This window comes from Tamandua tetradactyla, chromosome 3, assembly GCF_023851605.1.
Source record: "Tamandua tetradactyla isolate mTamTet1 chromosome 3, mTamTet1.pri, whole genome shotgun sequence".
In the NCBI taxonomy this organism is placed as follows: Eukaryota; Metazoa; Chordata; class Mammalia; order Pilosa; family Myrmecophagidae; genus Tamandua; species Tamandua tetradactyla.
This window is the reverse complement of record NC_135329.1, coordinates 169,824,933-169,847,695: the sequence shown is the minus strand read 5'-3', so window position 1 is coordinate 169,847,695 and position 22,763 is coordinate 169,824,933. Positions and strand designations below refer to the sequence as shown.

The 22,763-nt window shown below is 36.7% G+C and overlaps 1 protein-coding gene across 1 annotated transcript in view; it reads left to right on the top strand.

Annotated features, from left to right (window-relative positions):
• The window catches only part of DNAH7 (dynein axonemal heavy chain 7), a 339,933-nt gene that overhangs the window by 221,535 nt on the left and 95,635 nt on the right, over window positions 1-22,763 (top strand). Inside the window, exon 48 of the mRNA XM_077154513.1 lies at window positions 10,411-10,565. Within this exon, the coding sequence (XP_077010628.1) occupies window positions 10,411-10,565 (155 nt within the window). The remainder of the gene's footprint in view (window positions 1-10,410; window positions 10,566-22,763) is intronic.

Here is a 22,763-nt window from a genome sequence, read left to right as displayed (position 1 = left end):
TCTTTCCGCATTTTAGAGATGTCGGTCTACTGAGTTCAGGCTCCATGATTTCTGATGAGAAATTTGCAGTCATCTGAATAATTGTTCTTTTGTATAATATATTGTTTTCCTCTGGCTCCTTTTTAGTGATTTGACTGTAATAAGTCTGGGTAGTTCTTTTTTTTTTTCAGTCTCCTTTTTCAAGTTTGCTGAACTTTGTGAAACTGTAAATTTATTTCACTGCATTTTCAAAATTTTCATCCATTGTTATTTCAGCTATACTTTTTGTATCAATTTCTTTCTGTTCTCCTTCTGGAGCTCCAAAGACATGTATATTATACCTTTTAATATTGTCACACAGATCTTTGAGGCTCTGCTCATTTTTTTTCCTGCTCATTTTTTAAAAAGAAACTTTTATTGAGAAATATCCACATATTATACAATCAGTGATTTACAATATCATCACATAGTTGTGTATTCCTCACCATGATCATTTCTAGAACATTTGCATCGCTCTAGAAAAAGAATTAAAAAGAAAAAAAAGAACTCATACGTCCCATACCCTTTACCCCGCCTTCTCATTGACCCACAATATTTCAATCTACCCAATTTTTACCCTTTATCTGCCCCTATTACTTATTTATTTTTATCCTTTTTTTAAAATTTTTACTCATCTGTCCATACCCTGGATAAAAGCATCAGACACAAGGTTTTCACAATCACACAATCACATTGTAAAAGCTATGTAGTTACGCAGTCCTCTTTGAGAAATAAGGCTACTGGAACATAGTTCAGCAGTTTCAGGTACTTCCTTGCAGCCACTCTAACACATCCTGAACTAAAAAGGAGTATCTCTATAATGCATAAGAATAACCTCCAGAAGATGGCAGCTTAGTAAGATGCGCGGATCTTAGTTTCTTCTCCAGGACACCTACTAGGGGAGTAGAAACGATACAGAAAGCGCGCAAAGCCACAACAGAGATAAAAAAGACAGCGTACCCCATCCTGGAACGGCTGGCTGGCTGAGAGAAGCAGCTCGGGTGAGATCGCCGAGGCGCGCGGGCCTTACCGGGCGGGGTGGCAAGCGGCCGGAGTTATTCCCTTCCCCCTTCCCGGGCCGGCTGGGAGAATTGGAGAGGCAGTCCCCTGAGACCAAGGCGGCTGGCGCCCACACCACACACAGCCCCCGGACCAACTGAGAGAATTGGATCGGAAACCCCCAGGCCGCGGAGAACGGTGACGGGTGGGGGAGGCCCCTTCCAAACCCGTGACTCCCGGGGAACGTGCACTCTCTCGGGCGGGCCGCTGCCGCTGGCGCCCTCCCGCCACGCTTGTTGCCCAGGGCCGACTAGGAAATTCGGACGGGCTCTTTCCCTGGCTGCGGCGACCAGCAACCCTCCCTGCGTTCGGACCCCAGGATGGCTCAGGCCGCTTCGGCTAGCGAACCCCCAGGACGGCGAGAGTTTTCCAAAGTTCAAGGTCCCACAGCACCTTTTACTGGTGGGACCCGCAAACAAACGTGTGCCACGAGCGCCACCTACTGGGCAGGATAAGAAAAACAGAACCCAGAGATTTCACAGAAAAATCTTCCAAACTTTTGGATCCAATACCCAGGGAAATCTGTCTAAATGCGCAGACGCCAACAGAAGATAACGGATCACGCTCAGAAAATTGAAAATATGGCCCAGTCAAAGGAACAAACCAATAGTTCAAATGAGATACAGGAGCTGAGACAACTAATGCTAAATATACGAACAGAAATGGAAAACCTCTTCAAAAACGAAATCGATAAATTGAGGGAGGACATGAAGAAGACATGGGCTGAACATAAAGAAGAAATAGAAAAACTGAAAAAGCAAATCACAGAACTTATGGAAGTGAAGGACAAAGTAGAAAAGATAGAAAAAACAATGGATACCTACAATGATAGATTCAAAGAGACAGAAGATAGAATTAGTGATTTGGAGGATGGAACATCTGAATTCCAAAAAGAAACAGAAACTATCGGGAAAAGAATGGAAAAATTTGAACAGGGTATCAGGGAACTCAAGGACAATATGATCCGCACAAATATACATGTTGTGGGTGTCCCAGAAGGAGAAGAGAAGGGAAAAGGAGGAGAAAAACTAATGGAAGAAATTTTCACTGAAAATTTCCCAACTCTTATGAAAGACCTAAAATTACAGATCCAAGAAGTGCAGCGCACCCCAAAGAGATTAGACCCAAATAGGCGTTCTCCAAGACACTTACTAGTTAGAATGTCAGAGGTCAAAGAGAAAGAGAGGATCTTGAAAGCAGCAAGAGAAAAACAATCCATCACATACAAGGGAAACCCAATAAGACTATGTGTAGATTTCTCAGCAGAAACCATGGAGGCTAGAAGACAGTGGGATGATATATTTAAATTACTAAAAGAGAAAAACTGCCAACCAAGACTCCTATATCCAGCAAAATTGTCCTTCAAAAATGAGGGAGAAATTAAAACATTCTCAGACAAAAAGTCACTGAGAGAATTTGTGACCAAGAGACCAGCTCTGCAAGAAATACTAAAGGGAGCACTAGAGTCAGAACCAAAAAGACAGAAGAGAGAGGTATGGAGAAGAGTGTAGAAAGAAGGAAAGTCAGATATGATATATATATAATACAAAAGGCAAAATGGCAGAGGAAAATATTATCCAAAGAGTAATAACACTAAATGTTAATGGACTGAATTCCCCAATCAAAAGACATAGATTGGCAGAATGGATTAAAAAACAGGATCCTTCTATATGCTGTCTACAGGAAACACATCTTAGACCCCAAGATAAACATAGGTTGAAAGTGAAAGGTTGGGAAAAGATATTTCATGCAAATAACAACCAGAAAATAGCAGGAGTGGCTATACTAATATCCAACAAGTTAGACTTCAAATGTAAAACAGTTAAAAGAGACAAAGAAGGACACTATATACTAATAAAAGGAACAATTAAACAAGAAGACATAACAACCATAAATATTTATGCACCGAACCAGAATGCCCAAAAATATGTGAGGAATACACTGCAAACACTGAAAAGGGAAATAGACACAAATACCATAATAGTTGGAGACTTCAATTCACCACTCTCATCAATGGACAGAACATCTAGACAGAGGATCAATAAAGAAATAGAGAATCTGAATATTACTATAAATGAGCTAGACTTAACAGACATTTATAGGACATTACATCCCACAACAGCAGGATACACCTTTTTCTCAAGTGCTCATGGATCATTCTCAAAGATAGACCATATGCTGGGTCACAAAGCAAGTCTTAACAAATTTAAAAAGATTGAAATCATACACAACACTTTCTCGGATCATAAAGGAATGAAGTTGGAAATCAATAATAGGCAGAATGCCAGAAAATTCACAAATACCTGGAGGCTCAACAACACACTCTTAAACAACGAGTGGGTCAAAGAAGAAATTGCAAGAGAAATTAGTAAATACCTGGAGGCAAATGAAAATGAAAACACAACATATCAAAACTTATGGGATGCAGCAAAGGCAGTGCTAAGAGGGAAATTTATTGCCCTAAATGCCTATATCAGAAAAGAAGAAAAGGCAAAAATGCAGGAATTAACTGTTCAATTGGAAGAACTGGAGAAAGAACAGCAAACTAATCCCAAAGCAAGCAAAAGGAAAGAAATAACAAAGATCAGAGCAGAAATAAATGAAATTGAAAATATGAAAACAGTAGAGAAAATCAATAAGACCAGAAGTTGGTTCTATGAGAAAATCAATAAGAATGATGGGCCCCTATCAAGATTGACAAAAAGAAGAAGAGAGAGGATGCAAATAAATAAGATCAGAAATGGAAGAGGAGACATAACTACTGACCTCACAGAAATAAAGGAGGTAATAACAGGATACTATGAACAACTTTACGCTAATAAATACAACAATTTAGAGGAAATGGACGGGTTCCTGGAAAGACATGAACAACCAACTTTGACTCAAGAAGACATAGATGACCTCAACAAACCAATCACAGGTAAAGAAATTGAATTAGTCATTCAAAAGCTTCCTAAAAAGAAAAGTCCAGGACCAGATGGCTTCACATGTGAATTCTACCAAACGTTCCAGAAAGAATTAGTACCAATTCTCTTCAAACTCTTCAAAAAAATCGAAGTGGAGGGACAACTACCTAATTCATTCTATGAAGCCAACAGCACCCTCATACCAAAACCAGGCAAAGATATTACAAAAAAAGAAAACTACAGACCAATCTCTCTAATGAATACAGATGCAAAAATCCTCAATAAAATTCTAGCAAATCGTATCCAACAACACATTAAAAGAATTATACATCATGACCAAGTAGGATTCATCCCAGGTATGCAAGGATGGTTCAACATAAGAAAATCAATTAATGTAATACACCATATCAACAAATCAAAGCAGAAAAATCACATGATCATCTCAATTGATGCAGAGAAGGCATTCGACAAGATTCAACATCCTTTCCTGTTGAAAACACTTCAAAAGATAGGAATACAAGGGAACTTCCTTAAAATGATAGAGGGAATATATGAAAAACCCACAGCTAATATCATCCTCAATGGGGAAAAATTGAAAACTTTCCCCCTAAGATCAGGAACAAGACAAGGATGTCCACTATCACCACTATTATTCAACATTGTGTTGGAGGTTCTAGCCAGAGCAATTAGACAAGAAAAAGAAATACAAGGCATCAAAATTGGAAAGGAAGAAGTAAAATTATCACTGTTTGCAGACGATATGATACTATACGTCGAAAACCCGGAAAAATCCACAACAAAACTACTAGAGCTAATAAATGAGTACAGCAAAGTAGCAGGTTACAAGATCAACATTCAAAAATCTGTAGCATTTCTATACACTAGTAATGAACAAGCTGAGGGGGAAATCAAGAAATGAATCCCATTTACAATTGCAACTAAAAGAATAAAATATCTAGGAATAAATTTAACTAAAGAGACAAAAAACCTATACAAAGAAAACTACAAAAAACTGCTAAAAGAAATCACAGAAGACCTAAATAGATGGAAGGGCATACCGTGTTCATGGATTGGAAGACTAAATATAGTTAAGATGTCAGTCCTACCTAAATTGATTTACAGATTCAATGCAATACCAATCAAAATCCCAACAACTTCTTTTTCAGAAATAGAAAAACCAATAAGCAAATTTATCTGGAAGGGCAGGGTGCCCTGAATTGCTAAAAACATCTTGAGGAAAAAAAACGAAGCTGGAGGTCTCGCGCTGCCTGACTTTAAGGCATATTATGAAGCCACAGTGGTCAAAACAGCATGGTATTGGCATAAAGATAGATATATCGACCAATGGAATCGAATAGAGTGCTCAGATATAGACCCTCTCATCTATGGACATTTGATCTTTGATAAGGCAGTCAAGCCAACTCACCTGGGACAGAGCAGTCTCTTCAATAAATGGTGCCTAGAGAACTGGATATCCATATGCAAAAGAATGAAAGAAGACCCATCTCTCACACCCTATACAAAAGTTAACTCAAAATGGATCAAAGATCTAAACATTAGGTCTAAGACCATAAAACAGTTAGAGGAAAATGTTGGGAGATATCTTATGGCTCTTACAACTGGAGGCGGTTTTATGGACCTTAAACCTAAAGCAAGAGCACTGAAGAAGGAAATAAATAAATGGGAACTCCTCAAAATTAAACACTTTTGTGCATCAAAGAACTTCATCAAGAAAGTAGAAAGACAGCCTTCACAATGGGAGACAATATTTGGAAATGATATATCAGATAAAGGTCTAGTATCCAGAATTTATAAAGAGATTGTTCATCTCAACAACAAAAAGACAGCCAACCCAATTACAAAATGGGAAAAAGACTTGAACAGACACCTCTCAGAAGAGGAAATACGGATGGCCAAGAGGCACATGAAGAGATGCTCAATGTCCCTGGCCATTAGAGAAATGCAAATCAAAACCACAATGAGATATCATCTCACACCCACCAGAATGGCCATTATCAACAAAACAGAAAATGACAAGTGCTGGAGAGGATGCGGAGAAAGAGGCACACTTATCCACTGTTGGTGGGAATGTCAAAGGGTGCAACCACTGTGGAAGGCAGTTTGACGGTTCCTCAAAAAGCTGAATATAGAATTGCCATACGACCCAGCAATACCATTGCTAGGTATCTACTCAAAGGACTTAAGGGCAAAGACACAAACGGACATTTGCACACCAATGTTTATAGCAGCATTATTTACAATTGCAAAGAGATGGAAACAGCCAAAATCTCCATCAACAGAAGAGTGGCTAAACAAACTGTGGTATATACATACGATGGAATATTATGCAGCTTTAAGACAAGATAAACTTATGAACCATATAATAACATGGATGGACCTAGAGAATATTATGCTGAATGAATCCAGCCAAAAACTAAAGGACAAATACTGTATGGTCCCACTGATGTGAACGGACATTCGAGAATAAACTTGAAGTATGTCATTGGTAACAGAGTTCAGCAGGAGTTAGAAACAGGGTAAGACAATGGGTAATTGAAGCTGAAGGGATACAGACTGTGCGACAGGACTAGATACAAAAACTCAAAAATGGACAGCACAATAATACCTAATTGTAAAGTAATCATGTTAAAACACTGAATGAAGCTGCATCTGAGCTATAGGTTTTTGTTCTGTTCTGTTTTGTTTTGTTTTGATTTTACTATTATTACTTTTATTTTTTTCTCTATATTAACATTCTATATCTTTTTCGGTTATGTTGCTAGTTCTTCTAAACCAATGCAAATGTACTAAGAAATGATGATCATGCATCTATGTGATGATGTTAAGAATTAATGATTGCATGTGTAGAATGGTATGATCTCTAAATGTTGGGTTAATTTCTTTTTTTCCGTTAATTAAAAAAAAAAAAAAGAGAAGGGATAATTGGAGCTGAAGGGATACAGACTGTACAACGGGACTGGATATAAAAACTCAGAAATGGACAGCACAATACTACCCAATTGTAATGCAATTATGTTAAAACACTGAATGAAGCTGCATGTGAGGTATAGGTTTTTTGTTTTTGTTTTTTTTGTTTTTTTTTCTTTCTATTATTGTTTTAATTCTTATTCTGTTGTCTTTTTATTTCTTTTTCTAAATCGATGCAAATGTACTAAGAAATGATGAATATGCAACTATGTGATGTTATTAAGAATTACTGATTGTACATGTAGATTGGAATGATTTCTAATTGTTTTGTTAATTCTTTTTTTAATTAATAAAAAAAAAAATATTACAAACCATCAAAAAAAAAAAAAAGAATAACCTCCAGGATAACTTCCTGACTGTTTGAAATCTCTCAGCCACTGAGATTTTGTTTTTTCTCATTTCTCTCTCCCCACTTTTGACCAAAAAGGCTTTCTCATTTCAATGATGTTGGGTCCTGTTTCATCGCTGGGAGTGCTGTCCCACATTGCCAAGGAAATTTACACCCCTGGGAGTCATGTCCCACATAGGAGGGAGGGCAGTGAGTTCACCTGCCAGATTGACTTAGAGAGAGAGGCCACATCTGAGCAACAAAAGAGGTTCTCTGGGGATGACTCTTAGGCATAAGTATCAGCAAGCTTTCTGCTCATTTTTTTTTTTTTTAGTATCTTTCCTTCCTACTTTTGTGATCGAATCATTCCTATTCATCTGACATTTCCTTTCTGCTATTGAGTTCATGAAGAAGAATTTTTATTTCAGATATTATATTTTTTGCTCTAAAATTGCTACTTTGGGGGTGGGCCACAGTGGCTCAGCAGGCAGAGTTTTCGCCTGCCATGCTGGAGACCCGGGTTCATTTCACGGTGCCTGCCCATGTTAAAAAAATTTTTTTTCTATTTTTTATATTTGTTGTTTATTAGCTGAGAACTTCTCTCATTCTTTTTATTTCAAAAATGTTCATCTTTACATCATGGAGAAAGGTTATAACTACTTTAAGTTTGTTTTATTTTGTTTTGTTTTTTGGTAAGCCCAATCTCTAGCTTTTACTTTGAGATTTAGTCATATATTCTGATTATTTTTATGTCAAGTAATTTTGAATTTCATCTTGGGTATTGTGAATATGAGAATTTGGGTCTTATTAAATTCCTTGGACAAAGAATGACTCTTCTTGCAGTCAGTCAGCTCAGGTGGGTTCTGACCAAAACTTCCCTCTTCCTTTCTGTGGGTGATATTTCCCATGTAAGTTCAGTTTCAAAAGAATTTGCTACACTGTTTGGATTTTCACCTCTGTATGCCTTACACAGGGATTAGTCTGGGACTAGAGTGGTAGTTTATATCATAGCTCAAAGCCTTCATTTTGTTTCTTTGAATGCATTTCATGCACTCACACCTCGGACTAAACAGTGGAAGAGATAGACTATAATGGGGTTTACTCTATCTTGGACAGCACTAGAAGTTCTTCCCTTTGATTTTGAAGTGGTATTCCTTAGACCAGCAGTTCCCATGCAAGGATAATCTCTTAAGAAATTCAGTTTTTAGAATGGATAAAGCTTCTATGGTATTTGCCAAATGTTGTGTTTGTTTCCATTTCAGTAACTTCTTGCATAACAGACTTTATTTGATCTATGGAAAAAGCATAAAGAGGATTCAGCCTGTACCCTTCCCTCACAGAAAATACAGTTCAGTTGAGTGGGGCATATCAGAAGTTTTAGAATTGCCATGATAGAATATTATCATTATATGAAAGTGCCATAAATGCGATGTGGATGACTTGCTAAAGAAGTTCAGAGGGAAAGGAGATGAAGAGAGCCGTTATGGGCAGCTTGACATTTGAGCTGACCTTGAAGCATGCGTAGGACTTGAACATAAAAGGACGGGGAAGCAGTGCATTTTAGATAAAGGAAACAGCGTGAGCTGGGTATTGTAGCTAAAAAGTGTGGAGGCAACAGAAGGAGGAATGAGTCATTCAGTTTCTTTAGGGAAATATAAATGCTGTTTGAAGCTCACACATAATGCTCCAAACTCAAAAAGGTTTCTAAAATGTGATAGAATGAAAAATTTTACATGTTATTAATTTTTATTCCTTTCCAATTTTTCCTCTCACTCCCTTAATTTCTTATGTATAAGGATTCTCTTCATTATTTTCTTGGATCTAAGTTATTACACTAACCTTTTGGTGTCTTTCATTCCCAAATATAATATTCTATAATGCTGATACTGAGGGATCAGACTATCTCCTTTATCATGTAAGCTACATGTTTTGTAACTGGCTCTAATGTGCTAAAAAAAAATGTTTACTTCCATTTGGGAGGCAAATCATCCAATTCTAAATTTATGTTAGAGTGAATTTGAGTTTAATATACAATAATCCCACTCCATCGCACTTATTTTGTTGTTGTTGTTGCTCCAGTCATCTTTTATTTTCTCCTCGGGGTCTTAATGATGGTCTGCGTGAATTTGTTGTGCTCACTTTTTTGAAGAGCATGACATTATTTTTAGGAAACAGGACTCTTAATACTGATTACATTTCACACTTAGTAACATTTCACATTAAGTAGGAGGCCATATGGTTCGACTCCATATGATACTGACGGAGACTGGTTAACGCTACTGTGATTCCAGCCCGCAACCGCAAGGACAGCACCCTAGAAAATAAGCTGGGATTCTCATGGGGCTCCACTCTTGCTCTTAACATAAAAGGAATATGTGGATGAGGCAAGAAACAGTAAATATGAGCTGTTCCCATAGGGTAAAAACTCGGGACTTCATAGAATATATCCCTGTGTACAAGAAGCTCACAATCACTAGGCAAATATGTGATGAGCTACATATGCGACATTAAATATGCAAGTGTTTGAGACAGATTGGGTGAGCTATTATGTTAATAGTAAATGTCCATGGTTATTATGAAGGTTAGATGATGTAAAATTATGTTTTTCATCCTTTCTTTAGACTGTTATATATTTTATGGTCTAGATTTCCAAGACACATATGATGTTCCAGTCTTTTTTCTTTTCCATTTTCTACTAATGATAACAGGTAGAACTTCAGAATGAAGTGACTTGCCCAAAATTCCATAATTAATTAATGGCTGGACTTAGTTTAGAACTAAGAGTTCTAAGACAGTCCTCTTGATGGATGTCATTGTGACATAATTAGCAGGAATGGTGAACACTTTCAAAAGTATAGTTTGATGTTTAAAGAATTTTGATTTTCCTTAAAGGAGGGAAAAGCTTAGGCTAAATTTGCCAGATGATTTTTATAGTTGCCATTCTCAACTACTCAATCTAAAATGTGTCTGTTTCAAGAATGTAATTTTTCATATTGAGACATAAAACAAACACTGGAAAGGACAAACTGTATGGATGTGATCTGCACATGATTAAATAGAGGAGAGATAAAATCATGTCTTGACCAGCATCATCTTTCCTTCTCCTTTCAGGAATGCAAGAAGATGGCCTCTTATGATAGATCCTCAGGGTCAGGCTAATAAATGGATCAAGAACATGGAAAAAGCCAATAGTCTTCAAGTAATTAAGCTAAATGATCCTGACTATGCCAGGACTTTGGAAAATTGCATCCAGTTTGGTACTCCTGGTATGTAGCTGAATAATGAGTGTACATTATAGAAATGTCCAGAGAAGGCACAGTTGACTCAAAACTATGTAGGTTTTTTATTTAAAAGATGACTAGGTCCAATTCATCTTAAATGGCAACTTTGTTAATATCTTTCATTATTTATAGATAATTAAATGAGACTTTTAAAGATTACAGTCCTAGAAGGTTGGGACATTTTCTCAGAAATGAGTATTTCTAAATATTCATTTGTGATACTCTAATTCAGCTGTTTTAATTTTTGTCTGTTTGCCATCCTTTAGTTCTCATATCTCCACTTCACAACTGAAAGGGCCATGCAATATACCAAAAGCATTTTAACACAACATCAGTCCAATTATCTATTTATTCCTCTCTTGTCTTATCCTACAAAAATGGCACAGAAGTGAGTATAGATTTTACATGGCTACTATTATTGGCCATCCACAATGGAGAGAGTAGAAGCATGGCAAGGATTTTTCAATAAAGCTCCAATGCAGATGTCACACGTGTCAAAACAAAAAAACTAAATAGAATATTTTGAGTAAACCAGGGTCAATCGTCAGATTTTAAATCTATGAAACTATCAAATTTGTGCAATTCATTTTACCAAATAAATGGGGACATTTATGAAACTACAACATATTTAGCCCCAGGACAAGTTCAGCAAATCCCAGTTGCAATTAAAGCTAGTACTATAGGGAAGACGCATAATAAATATACAAGCTAATATTCTAGATATTTTATTTATGTATAAATGAGGAGTTGGTCTTTAAAATGTTATTTACAAGTATAACTTTTGTTAAGAGAAACGTGAAATGAAAAAAAAAATCCAAGTCTACCAACAAAATGTTTAGTGTATGTATGTGGGCACAAAGATAAACCCAGTATTCTATTCAATCGGTTCTCGCTCATAGAGCCTAAATGGTACTATGGGAGCTACAATAAGGGGAGAGGCATAGTTCCTGTTCAAATATCTTCCTTCTTAGGAGACAGGATCAGACATATATACAATTAACTAATAAAAATAGAAGCTGACATTCATGACTCACCCTATTGGGAGCAGTGTGTTCTGTAGTGGTAGAAGCACTGGCTCTGAACCCAAACTACCTACCAGTCTCTGTCATTCACTGCTTGGTTCAGTGACCTTTCTAAGACCCAGTTTCCCCATCTATTCTTTGACCATATAGTATGAGGAAAACTACATTACTGTACATGGGGTACTTATAGTGAGTCTGATAAGGGCTCAATTTATCTTTTTTTTAAATTGAGCATTTACTATGCAGTTTGTTTGTACCAACTTATTTAATACAGTTGTGTAATAAGAAATGCACAAATAATTGCATTGTCAAGTAATTGAATTGTCACCTTAGAGTCCCTTGAAATAAAGTAATTTTTTCATGTAGTTACAAAACAATTAAATGATAAAATTGTATCATAATTCTGTAAATATTTATTGAGTACCTAACCATGTGCTTGTCATTTGGGAGATTTCTATGATCCCAATCACTTATCTTGATGTCAGAATTACATTAATTTGGAGAACAGAGGGTCATAGAAATTTTCTCTGTAGTGTTTTTCAAACTATGTGTCAAAACCGTGGCCTAAAAAAACAACAACAGCAATTTATTGTGCCATAGCCAGTATTTTAAAAATTAAAAGCAATAAGAAAAAGTAGAAAATTTTAGGTTACATAGCATGGAGTAATGGTAAGTATTGTTTCATGAAAGGTTTGTAAGCTTTATGTGTGTGAGAGTGCTCCGTGTGATAGTTTAAAATGTATTTCTTGCTTTGAGTGTGGCCATAAATGTGTGAAATCCACTATTAATACATTTTATTAACAAGGTGTGAGGTATTACAAAGTGTAGTTAAATGGCGGAACCCAAATTTTATGGCCGGTTAAAGGGGTGCTAAAATTAGTCTCCCTGTCTTCCTCTCTGGTCCAGCAATTACTTTGTTATGTAGAACTTTCGGTTGGTTTACCTAATGTTTGGAATGAAACCGCTTTTGAAATGGCTAATGATTATTTACTGTGCCTTCTAGCATTATCATCAAAGAGAAGTGAAAGTTTCAAATATATCAGTATCTTTATAGAGAGAGAAATGGCAGATTTTATAGCTATTTTTATATTTAACCTTTAAGTAAAAGAATCAGTTACTGGTACAGTTAAAGTTTCAAACTCATAACCTATGGAAGACTTTCCCATTTAAGAACTCATCTTTAGTTATAAGCATATTCAAGAACAGTGGCTTTTGAATTATTATCACTCAAAGGCACACTGGATTGAGAAAGCAGAGGTTCTCTCCATTTTTACCCACCTGCCTCTGTTTGAACCAGAGCAGGTCTCCCTTTTCTTTGTTTATATTGTGTTTTAACATAAGACCCTCTTTGAAAAGAAGTTCCCTGCTGCTTCAAAAATAAATAAATAAACAGTTTGAAAGCCAATGTTCTAGAAAATAAAGGTCCAGTCTATTAGCTACACCAGTGGATAAAGTCTGCATAGCATTTTATTCATATAAATATTGCTGATGGAATCAGTTTGTATAAAAGATCTTTTAGTGGCTTTCCAGTGACTGTATGAAAATAACTTAGCATTCAAGGCAAAATCTATCATATCTGAGCCTTTGTACATTTCTATCCTCATTTCCCAGCATTTGCTTTCTTTCCCCGGGCACATAAAATATTAGCAATGCAAAGCAATTTCTGGTTTGGTGTTTCTTTCATGTGTTCATTTGTTTTTCCACTCACCTAACTGTTCTTTATTTTGTAACCACCTTAACCAGGCCCCATGGTAGCGCTGAAAATACAGGAGTATCAACAGATTTGGTCTGTCTTTCATGGAGCTTATTGGTTTAAAAGGAAAGCCAAAGATTATACGTGTGATATGGATGAGATGATGAGAATGCAAGCACTGTGGGGGCAGTGCTTACAACATGTTATTTTCCACAACTCAGCTTTCATCTGTGCTCTTCCATTTGTTTGGTGTATTCTTTCCACTTTGATCCTTTAAGATACAGCTAAAACACTTCCTTTTTGTAGCATTTCTCCACTTCCCCGATAGTGTCACCACTAAAACTTTTACAGATTTATACTGTTGTCCTTATTATTATATACTAATATAATAAGAACTGTTTGCTTCTCACCTTCTAGTTCCTTGAAGGCACACAATAGGTCAGTAATTGTTGAATCTGTGAACACTACATGCTACAAAGTTGCGCATGAAATACAGAATTTTTTTTTAACAATCGGAAGCCTCCCATAGGATGTTGTAGATAATTCATAACTAAAAAACTGAACACAAGTTAATGACCCAGGTAAAAAATATGAAAAAAATGCTGTGTTCTCTTTATGTATTTATGTGATTAATGATAGCTATTTGTCTTGAGTGAGATAATCGGCCTTACAAAGGTATTTGCAGACGCGCCTGGTTCCACAGCCCTGGTTTTGTGCAAGCTTTGCCAATACTATGATATGTTGACATTCAGGAAGGAAGAAAGAGGTCACAAAAATCAGTAGATTGTTGACTTTGATAATAGGCATATGAAGAAAAGACTGTCATCAATTTGCTCTGTAGGTGTAACATGAAATATATTTTGATGTAATTGGAGGTTAAAAGATTGAAACATTTAACATGGGGTGAAAATGAAATACTCAAATTGAGGATACATCCTAGATAAGCTCCTGTAAGCATAAATTTCTCTTTTTTCTGTTTTTAAAGTTTAGAATACTTTTGATTTTCCAGTCAAGCTCTTTTTTTTTTTTTTTTTTGGCTTTTAATAAAAGGGGATTTATTTTGTTAGTTCTTCAGAGGAAAGGCAGCTAACTTTCAACTGAGGTTCTTTCTTACATGGGAAGGTACAGGGTGATCTCCCCTGGCCTTTTCTCCAGGCCTCTGGGTTTCAACAACTTTCCCCGGGGTGATTCCTTTCTGCATCTCCAAAGGCCTGGGCTGAGCTGCAAGTGCTGAGATGAGGAATGCTGAGCTGCTTGGGCTGTGCTACGTTGAGTCTCTCATTTAAGCACCAGCCCATTAAGTCAAACATCATTCATTGCAGCAGACACGCCTCCTAGCCGACTGCAGATGTAATCAGCAACAGATGAGGTTCACTTGCCATTGGCTCATGTCCACAGCAACGGAACTAGGTGCCTTCACCTGGCCAAGTTGACACCTGAATCTCACTACCGCAGTATTCAGTGTTATTCATCACGTTCACGATGTCGCAGTGCCGTCCAGTGCTAGAACCTTCCCTTTACCGCAAACAGAAACCCTACCCTCATTTTGCCTTCCCCCTTTCCTGCCCCACATCCCTGATAACTTGTACTCTACTTTCTGTCTGTATGAGTTTGCATATCTTTGATATTTTCTTTGTAGTTACCATGGGGCTTAACTTTAACGTCCTAAATCTGTAACCTGTTATAAGCTGTTAAATTTGCATTGATACCAACTTAACTTCAATTAATATACACAAGCTATGTTCCTGTGCCCCTCTACCCCCTCCCACCTTTATGTAGTCTTGTCATGAACTACATATTTACACATTGTGAGTCCAAAAACATTGATTTATCATTATATTTTATGCATTTGCCTTTCAGATCCTGTAGGAAGTAATAAGTGGAATTACAAAAACAAAAAATACAATAGTACTGTTATTTATATTTATTCATGTCATTATCTTTACCAGAGATCTGTTATTTCTTCATATGAATTTAGTCAATTTTCTATTGACCTTTCCTTTCAACCTGAAGAACCATTTTAGTGGCAACAAAGTCCCTCAGCTTTTATTTGTCTGGGAATATCTTTTTTTAATTTTTTTTTTTTAAATACCAAAAAACCAAATGCAAACATTCTTATTTTGATCATTCCATTCTATATATATAATCAGTAATTCAAAATATCATCACATAGTTGCATATTCATGGTCGTGATCATTTCTTGGAACATTTGCATCTATTCAGAAAAAGAAATAAAAAGAAAACAGAAAAAAATTCATACACATACCACACCCCTTACCCCTGCCTTTCGTTGATCACTAGCATTTCAAACTAAATTTATTTTAACATTTGTTCCCCCTATTATTTATTTTTATTCTATATGTTGTACACATCTGTTGACAAGGTGGATAAAAGGAGCATGAGAGACAAGGTTTTCACAATCACACAGTCACACTGCAAAAGCTATATCATTATACAATCATCTTCAAGAAACATGGCTACTGGAACACAGCTCTACATTTTCAGGCAGTTCCCTCCAGCCTCTCCATTACATCTTGAATAACAAGGTGATATCTATTTAATGTGTAAGAATAACCTCCAGGATAACCTCTCAACTCTGTTTGGAATCTCTCAGCCACTGACACTTTGTCTCATTTTGTTCCTCCCCCTTTTGGTTGAAAAGGTTTTCTCAATCCCTTGATGCTGAGTCTCAGCTCATTCTAGGATTTCTGTCCCACATTGCCAGGAAGGTCCACACTCCTGGGAGTCATGTCCCACTTAGATGGGGAAGGTGGTGAGTTTGCTTGTTGTATTGGCTGAAGAGAGAGAGGCCACATCTGAGCAACAAAAGAGGTTCTCTTGGGGGTGACTCTTATGCCTAATTTTCAGCAGGCTTGACCTATCCTTTGTGGAGTTAAGCTTCATATGAACAAACCCCAAGAATGGGGGCTCAGCCTATAGTTTGGTTGTCCACACTGCTTGTGAGAATATCAAGAGTTCAACTTGGGGAACTTGAATTTTGTCCCTTTCTCACCATTCCCCGAAGGGGACTTTGCAAATACTTTTTTATTCACTGTTCAAATCACTCTGGTATTTATCGGGCATCACTCCAGTTAAGCTTTTAATGTAGTAAATATTCCACACCAAGAATTTGGTTTTTTTTTTTGCTGTTTTTTAAAAAAAATGTATTTATTAATTAAAAAAATAAGAAACAAAATAAAACAACATACATAATCAGTAAGGAATTTGATTTTTTGAAATTGAGATGATACAGAAAACTTTCTTAACAGACTTAAGGCTAGAATCTACCAGGGAGGCCGTGAATTACCACTTTTAGGGAAAGGCATCAGGTCTGTAATATTTAAATTTTATAATGTATGTTTAAATTTTAAAATGTTTATTGTAATTTTGAAGAAGTTCTTATGTATTTTAAGACACAGCTACATTTCAAACTAGGAAACAAATAAGGAAGAGTAGAGGATGAAACTTTGATAAAAGTTTTTTAGAATGTATTTAAACATTAGATTTTATTCAAAATATAATTGCTGTTGTTATTTGTTTACTTTTATAAGTAAACAAAACTTGACTTAGATGTTTTATTACCTAACCAGAATTTGAGCTCATAACTGTGTAGCAAATTAGTAGGTTTTAAGAATCTGATCATGTCATAATGAAAAATGAGAAATCAATGTCTATTTTCACTATTATTGTTTAACATTGCTAGCAAAATTCTTGTCGTTTATCACAGCAGAAAACAGTGAAAATGCTATAGCATTTGGAATGGAGGAAACAGAATAATCATATTCATAAGCAATATATCTTATCTAGAAAACCAAAGAGAATTAACTGAAAAACTATTAGAACTAATAAGAGTATTTAAAAAGGAATAAAAACTAAAAACCGAAATAAGTGGGTAGTGGTTCCAGTCAACCAGTGACTAGGAAACAATACTAAAGTAAACTAAAACTGAGAATGACTTTAAAATGAACAGCAAGAAAATGGCAAAACTTTACAGAAAAATGAAGACTTCAGAAGACATCTTTTACTCCCTAATAGGAAAACTTAATGTTCTAAAGATGTCAACTCTTTCAAAATTAAGTATTTTGGAAATAAAACTAAAGTTAACCTAGATGAAAAAGTTTTTTAAAATGCAGATAATATTTAGAAGAATAGTGGGTTTGCAATATATTGGAACATGCTCTGGCACTAACCCTAATACTAGTGAGGCTTACATGCTTTACTGCTTGGATATTTGATAAAATTATGAAGTATCATCATTTTTTAAAGTGTGGCAATTTTTTTTGTATGCACCACATTTTTTTATTATAGAATTTGTGAGTTTACAGAAAAATCCTTCATAAAGTACAGGGTTCCCTTGTATCACCCTATTGTTAAAACTTTGCATTAATGTGGTACATTTATTACAGTTAATAAAAGCACATTTTTATAATTGTATTCTTCACAGTAGCCCATGGTTTATGGAAACTGTGTTGTGCAGTCCCATGGATTTTTAATGAAAGTTTCTATTGCCATAACATATATATACTAACTAAAATTTTCCCTTTTAAATTTAAGCATCTAATTCAGTACTGTTAATTATATTCACAGTGGCCACCACTACCCATTACCAAAACTTTTTCATTATCCAAAATAGAAACTGTACATTTTAAGCCTTACCTTGCTATTACCTGCCCTCACCCCAATCCCTGGTAATCTGTATTCTACATTTTGATGCTGTCAGTTTCCTTATTCTAATTATTTCATATCAGTGAGATCATGTAATGTTTTTCCTTTTTGCCTGGTTTATTTTACTCAACATGATGTCTTCCAGGTTCATCCTTGTTGTCACATGTATTAGAACTTTATTCCTTTTATGGGTGAATAATATTTCATTATATATATTATATAATGTGTGTGTGTGTATGTGTGTATATATATATACACAAATACACCACATTTTATTTTTATATTCATTGAGTAATGGACGCTTGAGTTGCTTCCATCTTTCGGCAATTGTGAATAAGCTCCTATGAATACAGGTGTGCAAATTTCTGTCTGAGTCCCTGCTTTCAGTTCTTCTGGGTATATACCAGTAGCGGAATTGCTGGGTCATATGGTGTTTCTGTGCTTTCCCAGGAACTGCCAAAGTATCTTCCACAGCGCCTGAACTGTTTGACATTCCCACCAACAATGAATGAGTGTCCCTGTTTCTCCACATCCACTCCAAGGCTTGTAATTTTCTTTTTTAACAGTAACTGTTCTACAGCGGAAGGAAGGGTTGAAATAGTATCTTGTAGTGACTTGATTTGTGTTTTCTCTAATGGCTAAAGATGTTAAACATCTTTCCTGTGTGTTTTCACCATTTTTATATCTTCTTTGGGAAAAAAGTCCATTCAGGTCTTTTGTCCATTTTTATTTGGGCTACTTTTTTGTTGTTGAGTTGGAGTACTTATATGTTCTGGATGCTAACCCCTGGTTGAATATGTGGTTTCCATATAGTTTCTCCACTTGTGTAGGTTGTCTTTTTTACTTGCATGATAAAGTTTTCTGATTTTTATCCTCTTCCTTTGAATGGGCCATCATTTTCTGTTTCTTTTTCTTGTGATCTTTTGCTGCACTGTTCATTGTAATATTTAAAAATGTTAACTCTGGGCTTTCTACCTTGAGATGTCTGTTTTTTTGAATGACAGATTTTCTTCAGTGTCAGGAACTAACAAATTCAAACAAACCTAAGCAAAAAACAAACAAAACCGCCCCACCATTTTGCTGTCTTTTGTGAACTGGCTTTGCATTGGTGGCGCTCTCCGTTAGAGGTCAGCACTGCTGTCAGCAAGGCCAGCCTAGAGGGGAGGCAGAGCATGTGTCCTCCTTGTCTTTCTCTGGGCTTGTGCTAGCTGGTTGCCTTAGGAATTCCTCTGTTGACAGGAGCTCGAATGCCCCTCTACTTCCTGGAAACAGACCTTCTCCCTCTCACAGGTGTCCCTCTGCTGCTCTTACAATAGGTAAGCCTTTGCCCCAGGCCCCCAGACCCTATCGTTTCTTACTCTGTTTTCACTGTCTCCAGCTACTGTTGCCTGGAGGGCAGACTCTGCAAGGGATCAGGCCACCAGGCAGGACTTGCCCAAGTCCGCCCTGGAGAAGGGATGAAGCAACAGCCAGGAAGGGCATCAGAAGTTTCCCCACAGTTTTCTCAAGCCCTGGAGAAGGGATGAAGCAACAGCCAGGAAGGGCATCAGAAGTTTCCCCACAGTTTTCTCAAGCTGAACTTTCTTGACTTGGCACCTGCCCAGCAAATGAAGCTCTTCACCTCTCCTCCCTCACAGCTCTGAGGAATCACACTGTCTTAAGGCTCCTTTGCCGCTTTTGTCCAGAGCAGGTTGGAACGTGGACGCAGGTCCCAGTGTTCTCAAGTAGATAATCAAAAGCAGTGATTGGTGATTGGATCGCACACATCTAGCTCTAGCCGCCCCAGGGACTGGGTTTGACTACCTCACTGCTACCTGCCAGGAGACTGGGGGGTGGGTGGCAGTACTTGCCATGCAGAGAGTGCAATTCACTGTTATTTATTGCAGTTTCCCAGCTTCTTTCTCCCCCTCCTTTCCTGGATGCTGCAGAGTTCTACTGGACTCCGGAGTTGTGAAATAGTTGATTCTGACCATTCCTACCTGTTGAATAGTTCTGGTGGAGGGACTGTTTTCTGGAATTCCCTGTTCTGCCATGTTCCCACAGTCCTCTCAACGTCTGTGTGCCACATTTGTTTATCTTGGACACTTCAGTACCTCCCTCTTTCACCTATCGTGAGGGAACATTGTTGTTTAATAGTCTCTTCAGTTCCCTGTTATCAATGATTATATACCTAGAAGTAGAGTTGTTGGGTCACATGGTCATTCTATTTTTAATTTTCTGAGGAACCAAGAAACTGTTTTCCATAGCAGCTGCATCATTTTACATCCCACCAAAAAAGGTAGACGTGTTCCAAAATCTGCTCATCTTTGACAACACATTATTTTTTGAAGTTTTAATAGTACTATCTTTGTATGTTGCAGAGGTTTCTCATTGTGGTTTTGATTTACATTTCCCTAAAGACTAATGATGGCGAGCAAGTTTTCATGTTTATTGGCTATTCGTATATCCTCTTTGTAAAAATGACTGTTCAAGTCCTTTACCTATATTTAAATTGGATGGTTTGTCATTTTGTTGTTGAGTTGTAGGAGTTCCTTATACATTCTGGATATTAAGATCCTATCAGATATTTAGTTTGCAATTGTTTTCTCCTAATTTGAAGATTGTCTTTTCATTTTCTTGATAGTGTCCTTTGATACTCAAAAGTATTTAATTTTGATGAAATCCAGTTTAATTTTGTCTTTTGTTGCTTGTGTTTTTGGTATCATATCTAAGAAATCATTGGCAAATACAAGGTCATTAAGATTTTCCCCTATGTTCTCTTCTGAGTTTTATGGTTTTAGCTATTGTATTTAGGTCCTTGACCCACTTAGAATTAATTTTTTGATATAGTGTGAAGTAGAGGTTCTTTTTCATATTTTTTACATATGGACAGACAGTTTTCCCAGCACCATTTGTTAAACAGACTATTCTTTACCCATTTAATGTACTTGACATCTGTTCTAGTGTGCTAGCTGCCGGAATGCAATATACCAGAAGCAGAATGGCTTTTTAAAAGGAGAATTTAATAACTTGCTAGTTTACAGTTCTAAGGCTGAGAAAATGTCCCACTTAAAGCAAGTCTATAGAAATGTCCAATATAAGGCATTCAGGGAAAGATACCTTGGTTCAAGAAGACCGATAAAGTTCAGAGTTTCTCTCTTAAGTGGAAGGGCACATGGCAAACACAGTCAGAGTTTCTCTCTCATCTGGAAAGGCACACTGTGAACACGGTCAAGGTTCCTTTCTCATCTGGAAGGGCACATGGTGAACACGGTGTCATCTGCTAGCTTCTTCTCCTCACTTCCTGTTTCATGAAGCTCCCCAGGAGGCATTTTCCTTCTTCATCTCCAAAGGTTACTGGCTCGTGGGCTCTCTGCTTCATGGTGCTGCAGCATTCTCTGCTTTCTCCAAAACTCTTATTCTCCAAAATGTTTCTTCTTTTATAGGACTCCAGAAACTTATCAAGATCTGCCCAAATGGGAGGAGACATGTCATCACCTAATCCAGTTTAACAACCACTCTTGATTAAATCACATCTCCAGGGAGATGATCTGATTACAGTTTCAAACATGCAGCATTGAATAGGGATTATTCTGCCTTTATGAAATGGCATTTAGATTAAAACATGTCTTTTCTAGGGGACATGCATCCTTTCAAACCAGCACAGCATCCTTGTCTAAAATCATTTGGCCATAAATGTGTAGGTCTTTATGTATAGTGTTATCTTGTTTTTTTATTCTTTTTTTTAAGGTGTGGACATTTTTAAAGAAGAGTCCTTATCTCTTAGAGATACATACTCAGATATTTGCAGATGACATTATATGACATGCCTGCTTTGTCTAAGCCCTCAGCAGTGAAGGAAATTGACAAGAAGACAATTTCAGGAAATTCATTTATCTAGGAGTAACTTGTGGGAAGGACCAGAATATTTTGTGCTTTTCCTGCAGTAGAAATAAAAATGCCTGTTATCCCAACATTCTGAGCCTCTCCCTTCCCATCTCAATTACATACTTAGTCCCTTGATGGATTCCTACAAAATGCTGTGGTACAAGTTTGGCTGTGATAGCACCCCAGGCAGCAAAATGTGGGATTTTAATTCGGCATGTACATCGAAAGCCTTAACAGTTTTCTGCTCCTTGACCCAATAATCCCCTTCTAGAATGCTGTCTATGAGAAAATATTCTGAAATGCAAATTTTGGTATACAATGCTATTTATAATATTGAGAATACACAACAGTCCAAATATCTAATGATAGAGCACTTGTTAAATAAGTAAGGGGAAATCAGTGTGATGGGCTATTTATGGCAATTATTAAAAGCATGAGAGTTTTTAATAACATGGGGAGATATTTATGCTGTAATTCAAGCAAAATACTTAGGATGCAAAACTGTATAGGTTAGTTTCAACTGTATTGAAAAGGATAAAGAAAAAATACTGAAGAGAAAACAGTTTATTTAACGAATATTTATGCATATACTTTGTACCATTTTTCCATTAACCTACATATGGTATGATTCAATAAAGTAAAATGCTCAGGGGGAGAGAGAAAGAAAAAGATTAAGAAAATATGTTTTTCCTTTTTTCTATACTTGCCCATGTTTTCTAGGTGTTCTACAATAAGCATGCTTTAATTTATCTTTTTTTTTTTTTTTTTATGAGTAACAGTATAAGAAACTCCAACCGGAAATGCTTTTTGTCTCGTGTTTATTTGGGCACAGTGCAATACTAGCTTTGACCAGGTGGTGGAGCACTGAGCAGGACCATGGCTAAGCAATATGGAAATAGGGAAGAAAACCTGGTCCACGAGTTTAAACCCTTCCCA